General features: G+C 43.2%; 1 protein-coding gene across 3 annotated transcripts in view; it reads left to right on the top strand.

Annotated features, from left to right (window-relative positions):
* Positions 1-28: 28 nt before the first annotated feature.
* rcan2 (regulator of calcineurin 2) overlaps positions 29-7,994 on the top strand; it is a 56,528-nt gene continuing 48,562 nt past the window's right edge. Inside the window, exons 1-2 of one of the 3 annotated variants that reach the window (XM_027000693.2) lie at positions 29-100; positions 2,192-2,400. In XM_027000693.2, the coding sequence (XP_026856494.1) occupies positions 2,194-2,400 (207 nt within the window). In that variant the 5' untranslated portion in view covers positions 29-100; positions 2,192-2,193. Of the gene's footprint in view, positions 101-128; positions 234-378; positions 452-2,191; positions 2,401-7,994 lie in introns of those variants that run through there. The other 2 variants (XM_027000701.2, XM_027000711.2) reach the window with 2 other exon arrangements.

Here is a 7,994-nt window from a genome sequence, read left to right as displayed (position 1 = left end):
TTTCAGAATACTATTGGTCCAAGAATGCCCCCTGCAGATCGCGCTGTATTTCATTACTGGGTAAAGCAAACATCGTTTCAGCGCCGGGAAGCAGTCATTGGTGAGTCAAACTGTCAACAATAACGTCAGGAGATTAGTGAATCGCAGCTGGAATGCGAGTTTGATTCACAAAGGAAGGAGAAGGGGCAGAGCCGTCGCTTAAGATTCTCATCGGACAGCATCATCCCTCTCAGGTAGCGGGCAGCAAAGACGGTGTGGTCAATCGTTAGATAATGTTTCTGCTGTTGTTTTTGATGTCTGGCGTACGTTATATTTGTCTCTGGACGCGCTTCTGTGTTCAAATATGACTGTTACTTGCAGGGATATGACTTTTCGCTACGAGTTTGTTTTAAGAAAGTGACAGCTAAATCTGTGAACTGTTAACAGCGTCGGGCAAACTACAGTCCATGTGGTAAAGTAATTTACTCTTACTCAAGGGTAATTCAGTCTACGAAAAATTTTAACGTGACGTTAGCCTACTTTTCTGAGTAGCCTACATGACCTTGAGTAAAAATGACACTTGGTGCATTTCTCTGATATGATGTACAAGATGCAGTAATAGTCATGATCATGGTTATTTGGCTGGAACTGATGTAAAAAATATCTTTCGTTTACAATGTACAGTTCTCTTAGCAAGAGAACATAATTGTGTCAGACGATGACAAAAGGAAGCCGCTTCTCAAGTCGATGACTCAAGGAGGGATGCAGCAAACAGGTTGCAGTAGTATCTGATTGGCTGGCTTCTGTTCCATTCTAATTGAAGTGATTTTCGAAGTTATTTTCAAACAGATATTCAGTTATATATATTTAAAAATACAAAAACAACAACAACAAGAAAACAAGCATCACTGAGAGATTAATGCAAAAATGAAATGATTTTTATTAGTTTATTTATTAGCATGGTGGATGTGGGGGTACAAAGATAAAAAAAGTAGACTTGTGCTTCGTGGTAAATCTTTGGACCGTATCCAAAAATGCCAAACTATGGAAGTCCAACAACACCTTTGTCCTCTAGGAAGAAAGGACCGTAACTACGTCGGTATTCATGTATGCCTCATAAACACATTTGCTGAAATACAAGATTATGTTGAAATAGGGAAATAGGGTCCTGTCTGGAACACTTTATTTTAATCAAATGCCTAACTATATCTGCATTTCATTAGTGCTCAGCCTATTTTTAGCATTGTTTACACAGGTCAGGAATGAGCCAGACATTCCAGCCTCTATCAACAGGTAGAATGTGACTGTGTGTGTATGTGCATGCATGTGTGGTTGGTGATGATGGGCTACTGACCTCAAAATAGCTGTAGACATTTGACAAAATGGCTTTAACATTGTGTATGAAGCCGTTGACCGGAGACGTTGGCTGGAAAATAGCAGGGTGAAAGATCTCATACCTGGGACATCTGTTCGTTTGAGGCCACCCTACTTGGCACCTGGGTGGGCACCTGGGTGTTTACTTTAAGTCCATCACCAACTCTTCTGGCAGAGTATTAGCGCCCTGGTCCATGGGTTAACATCTGCTCACTGGACATCCAGGAGGCATCCGTTCCGATTCCAGTCATCTCCTGTCAGCAGGGCTTATTGAGATAAACCCCCTCCCCCACCTGCCACTGTCCATTTTCAGCTCACCTACTTCCATAGTATAAGAGGTGCACAAAGACGTCCCTGCTCATCTCCTTCATCTCAAATCAGGCTACAGATTTGTAACACATCCGTTTTCAAGTCTGGGAGCAGGCCAAAATGAATAATGCAATGTATTTAAAGTATGGCAGGAAGTGGAAGGAGGAAAACTGGCATGAGTTCACTAACTTGAGCGTGAGCAACTCATGGCAAGAGCAATACCAACAGATAATGCCAAGGGGAATTATTTTTATACCTATGTCTGCGTCGTATCAAACACTAGGTCTTTTGCACTAGGTCGTGTGTCACTGGATTGAGCAGATCGGTGTCTCCAACTGGGATGAGTGTTCACAGGCATTCCCAAAACTGCCAGAGTTTCTGTTAACTAACAGAGGAGTCCCCTAGATTCTGTGCAGTATACATCATGAGTTCAAGAGGGAAAATGTGATCAAGGGAAGCCAGAGAATTTTTAATGAGCTGAGAAAGTGAAAAGTGACATTTTTTTTCTTTATTTTCTCATTTCCCCCAGCCATGAAGGGAGAGCATTTATTTGCTGGCAGTGCTCCATTCATCCGGCGGGTCTATCTCCTTGGTGGTGAGCTGGTGGTCCTGCAGCCCACTACAGGAGAGGCGACAATAGGAGACAGCTTCCACCAGATCACAGACTTCAACGACCTCCCCACCTCCCTCTTCGCCTGCAATGTGGACCAGTCTGTGTTTGAAGAGCAGGAGGGCAAGGTGAGGTCAAGCTATTGTCACAGTCGCACCAGGGTACATCTTATGTGATGGTGCCAGTCCAGCTAATGCTGTGGGTTTCTTGTCTGCTGTAATAAATGGCTGTCAAAATACTGGTACTGAATGGATTATGTTCTTATGGGTTAAGTCAAGGGCTTTGTATACTCATTCATCTCAGCATTGTCCTGTGATTGACCCACACCAAGTGTAATAATGAGACAAAACTAGGTAGCGGATTACGCTTTTTTATTTAGTATAGCAGTTTTGTAAATAGGTCGTAGCTTATCAGAAGATGAAAGACAGTGTTAGCCATGTGTGGCTGAAGGGTTTTGCAGAATTTCTAATGCTGATTGATAAAGAACTTTCATCTTGGAATTGCAAAGATACATATTTGAACATGTGATGGATACATTGCTACAGTACCTGTTTAATTTTCAGGGGTGCTAGAACAGTCTAATAGGTAAGCAGTTCCAATGCTGTGCATTAGATGAGTATAGAATAAAATATCTCAGTTTTTAATATAGGTCATATCAGGTATGACGTTTTATAGACTCTCATCCAATCCACTCCATCCTTATTTATGAATCTAGTCTGAATTTTGCAGGGGAACAAGGGAGCCAAGGAGCAAGGGAGCCATTTTAACAATTTTTTATCACTCAGGTTTTATTGCACACAAAGGGCAGTCTTTTGGGTGATGCATGAATGCTATTAAGCTAGGATGCTAGGATACTTAGCATGATGCAATGAAGGACATACTAATAGGTCTCCTTTAGTTACTCTATTCATTATTTGCCATAATAGTGCTTGTGGAATGTGCCTTTTATGAAATGAATACATCTGTTTTTGAAGAAAAATTAATATAAGTGAGGATTTTATTCTATTTGCTAGCCTAGTCTGATGCATTAGCCTGCTATTTAAATGTTCATCTTTAAGAGCTATGAATCCAATTTGTTATTATTTCATGTTTGCTGATATCTCTATGCCAGAGCCTATAGACAAACTGATGTTGCTAATAGCCAGTCCCACTCAGATAGTGCTATTCATGCATTCAAACAGCATTCTTCTCTATATTTTGCTCTAGTTTTCATTGTTATAAAATCTGATGCAAATTATTTCAGCCTTTGTGGTATATCATTGAATGTATCAATATATCATTATGTCATAGTCAAAAGCCTGCCATGGAAATTCCTTTTTGGTTAGTATTTACATTTTCACCAATGTCATGCAGCATCCACTCAGTAACTCAACGGCTTGATAATTGCATTTATTGAAATACTCTGTAGTATGCTGGAGCTATTCATTAACAATTTTCCTTTTGTGATACTATTTGTTTATTCAAATATTATGTTGTTTGGCAAGGTATCAAAGTATATCCCAAAGTAGCAGCAGTATAACTGTTCTGCATCTCACAGACTACAGCTCATTGGCTTCAAAAAGAGCTCAGGGTCTGACTAGAATATTGGATTTTGGACTGACAAGTGGACCTGTTGTGATGACTTATGTCATTGATTTTTATAGCTTGCAGGCACTTGGGACCAGCCTCACAAAAAGTTTGACTTTAACATTTGCCTTTCTCTGCAGTCTTGACGTTTCCTGAGCTCCTGCAGATGAACCTTAAATTGCCTTCAGATACACATGTGGCAAATGTGTTCAGGCTGGGGGGGTCTGCATTTCCCCTCCTCTAGTCACTTGTCTCCTGCATCCCCATGAATTCCATCAGTGACTAGTAATCAGAAGAGTTGCGACCGCCCATGTCCCCAGAGCAATAAAAGCTCCCAGATTGATGATTGGATTTGCCAAACATCCAGAAAGCAGCCGAGAACTCCAGATTCGCACATCCTAACGATATGACAGACAGGCAGGACGGACTGTGGCTGTTGCACCCTACCCCCCAAAGAACAGGCCCCCTCCCCACCTCCACAGCCTGATTGGGAAGCTCTGGTGTGTCTAAAGGAGCACACACTGCTCCTTCTCCTTTCATTCCTGATTTGCACTGCTGTCAAACATTTGATTGCACTCTGAACCTCTGGAGGAGGTTCCGCTTGCACAGCTGAGCCTCTGAATCAATTTAATAGGCCAGATGATATTCATGCCTATGAAATGCCTAGGTGGTGCATAGCCTCAGCCTCTGTATACATAGTGTTGCAGGCAGTGTTTGCACACTCCAAAAATAGTGTTGCTGACTGGTGGAATTTTGAAAATCAGCTGGTTTTAAGTCCTCTGCATGGCATACTAGAACAGGAATGACATTGCCGACTTCTGGTTACTATAATAATGCTGTCACCAGCTGTCCCTACCTCATGTCCATGATTCTTATCATATGTTCCCCCTTGTCATCACAAATGCAAAACTGCAAACTGCAAACTCATGCCATCAGTGAGCTGTTTCTCACCTCTGTCCCTCAGTATGGGTATTTACCTTTCACAGGAAATCACTTTAAGAGCCAGTGATGTCAAAAGGTATAAACAGTCCACATGTGGCATAGCTGTCTTTCTTATACACTTCTCCTGTGTCTTCTTCTGGGATTACTCGGCATCTGTCATTGATATCCGGAGAAAGAATGAATACATATCTCAAGACAGGTTCATTTGGGTCAGAGGCCGGTACTTGAGTTGACGGCAGGACCAAATCAAGACATTTTTTTGTCACGTGTAGTAGTAGTCTGCCTCTTTAGTTATGCCCGGTGAGGAAACCATGTTCTCATAAAGTGGTTATTTACCATATTAGCATATAATGCATTATTTAGCATACAATTCACTTTGAAACTCTGTTTCCATTTATTACTGTTCTTGTTTGTATGAGCCGTGTTGCCTGTGATTCCCTTTTAAACCTGGTCCTTCCTGGAGTAATATGACCTGCTCCCTTTGTGTTATGAACCCCAGGAACCACACTCAACCCAGCACTGCCACGCCTACTTGCACACACCCCCGATCTGATTCACCAGAGTTCTAGAATGCACCTGATCCTTATTCTCCTCAGCACTGCCTCCTTTATAAGTTTCCCTCCCCCATGTTCACATCACGAAATATTGCTACTCCATGGTGTATACCGAGCATTCTAGAATCTTGTTTGTCTTCCTGGTTTTTGACTTCTGCCTGTTTTTAGACTTCGTCTCCCACCTGACCCCTGGACACCCCCCAGACTCTGCCCCATGTTATCAACCTTGGAACAACCTGACCGTGAATACCTTCCTGACCCCACGGATCTGTTTCATTGCAGTAATAAAACCTCTTGCAATTGGACTTGTGTGTGTGTGTTCAGTCGTTACAGAATACTTCGCCAATCTATGGATCCAGCAGAGATTCAAGACAGACTGGCCCAACAAGAAGTCGTCATTGCTTGAACTACATGAGATGGTTTAGAGACTTTCACAGGTGGCTTTTACCTCAACTGCTGTGTTTCCTTCACCATCTCCCACAGCCGTTCATTGCATACCCTTTGCTGTGTGGTGCAGGAACTTCCTCATGCAATGTTCCATGTATGTCTCCCATTATGCCGCGTTTTTTTATCACTAAAGCAGACCACATACAATTTGTATTATAACTGACTGGCGAGACAGGTGCATGGGGAACCGCCCTATGGGACAGCCAGGACCCAGTGTTACAGTCAGAGACAGGATTCTACAATCTTTTCAAGGCTGATTTCGATCATCCTGCTGGTGGGAGAGATCCCGGAACGGTTTTGTGCGAGATGCCTGTTTTTTAGACCTTGTCTCCCGCCTGACCCCTAGACAGCCCCTGGACTCTGCTCTGTGTTATCAACCTTGGAACAACCTGACTGTGAATACCTGACTGACCCCATGGATCTGTTTGATTGCAGTAATGAAACCTCTTGCAATTGGATCCTCTTCCTTGTGTGTGTGTTCAATCGTTACACTTTGGCTAGCTCATTAGGGGTCTAGACCTTCTTCATTCCGTTGCTAATGTCGGTTATTAGAAGCACTGTATAAAAGCACTACAAATTAATCTGAATTTCAGTTTGAGTTTTGTTATAATGTAAATCTAGTAGCCAAGATTTTGGATGAACATTAGATAATTAATCTGGCGTAAGACATGCTGTTTACAGAAGGAAATATTCTGTAAAAAAGAAAATGCTTCATCTAATATAACAAATCAGACTGTCTGCAGAAATGAAACAAACAGGAGACAGTCTCGGCACTGGAGTGTGGCAATCTTCTGCCAGGTTAATTCCTCATAACCAATCCAATTCCACTCCTTTGGATGCCATTACAAGATCACTGTGTTTCCACATATCGCACTCAAGCAATAAGTGAATTTTCATCTATTAGCATCAAAGATGCCTCAGTTGTGCAGTAAATCTAAGAGGGAAAGTTTTTCCATCTACTCAGTGAGCAATTCAAAGGCAGTCTTCATGTAAAAGTCTGCATGTGAACAGAAATGACTGGAAAATTTTACCATCACAACCATATACAACTATTATAATACTATGTACTATTATACTGTATTCTATTATATACTGCAATATTGTCCTCTGCAATATTTATTTTGCAAGAGGCTGCAATATGCAAATCACCTCTCTAACACATCACATTTCTTCTTGTGTGCTGTAAGCAGCCTGACCTGTCTCAAACTTTGGAGATTCATGCTATCTGTGTGTTTTGATGGGTCGCCACATTCAAACTTTCCAACAGGCTTCAATAATATTGATGTAATTCTGCTGGCCTGAGTGCCGCAGGGCACAGGGCAGGATGCACAGACTTCCTCGACGGTGCAAGACGTTTATTACCATTAAACATAGATGACAAAGGTGGCACTCACATAAGACATCTATGGTGAACATGATAACACGTGGAACATTTGCCGACTAACACATGAAATGGTGATAACACAAACAGACGTGCAGCTACAGCATTGTGTACATATATCGTCAGTTACACAAAGTAGCGACAATGACCAACGAGGGTGCACACACTGACAGGGGTTTAAATAGGCAGGCAAACATTCAACTGTAAACCCTGTGCAGGTGTGTGCAATCCCAGGGGGGGGCATGGTTACAAATAATACACATGTGAATCTCCCTACATGCGTGGGTCATACCATGTGAGTCGTGGGGGGAGGAGCGTTCCGTGACAGTACCCACTCCCAAGGGGCACGGCTCCCGAAGCATCCTATTCCTGGACAGTGAATCCCAGGCCACCGTGCACATACACAGGCACCGCATGGCAATGCCCGGTGCCCACCTAACACAAGGCAGGCCAGGAAACACCAGCCAGGGAGACCTCTCTGAAAGAAGGAGAAAGGCGAAGTCCCTGCCTCTCTCGGGGCAGTCCGGTACACTCCCCATGACGTGATGCGCCTATAAACATGCAAAAGTTGTGAGTACACACAAACAATTGCACCGTTAGACCAACACATACGGTGCTGTGATGCAAGCGCCTGCTAACCCCACAGGCTCTGGAAACGTGTTCTTGGCACCAATGGACACAACGGGGTGCATGTCCTCCCCGGTTCCGAGCGTGTCACCTCCCCTAATGGTCCTCCTTTCACCTGCCGCTCTAGGAGTGCCCCAGAGGAACTCCTGCGCCAGGACTTTGGGTGGACCCTTCCAGTCCTCCTGGTGAGTTCGCAGAAGCAGAA

This window comes from Electrophorus electricus, chromosome 8 (genome assembly GCF_013358815.1).
Source record: "Electrophorus electricus isolate fEleEle1 chromosome 8, fEleEle1.pri, whole genome shotgun sequence".
NCBI lineage: Eukaryota > Metazoa > Chordata > Actinopteri > Gymnotiformes > Gymnotidae > Electrophorus > Electrophorus electricus.
Note: the sequence above shows the minus strand (reverse complement) of the source record. Positions and strands in the feature narration are given on the sequence as shown.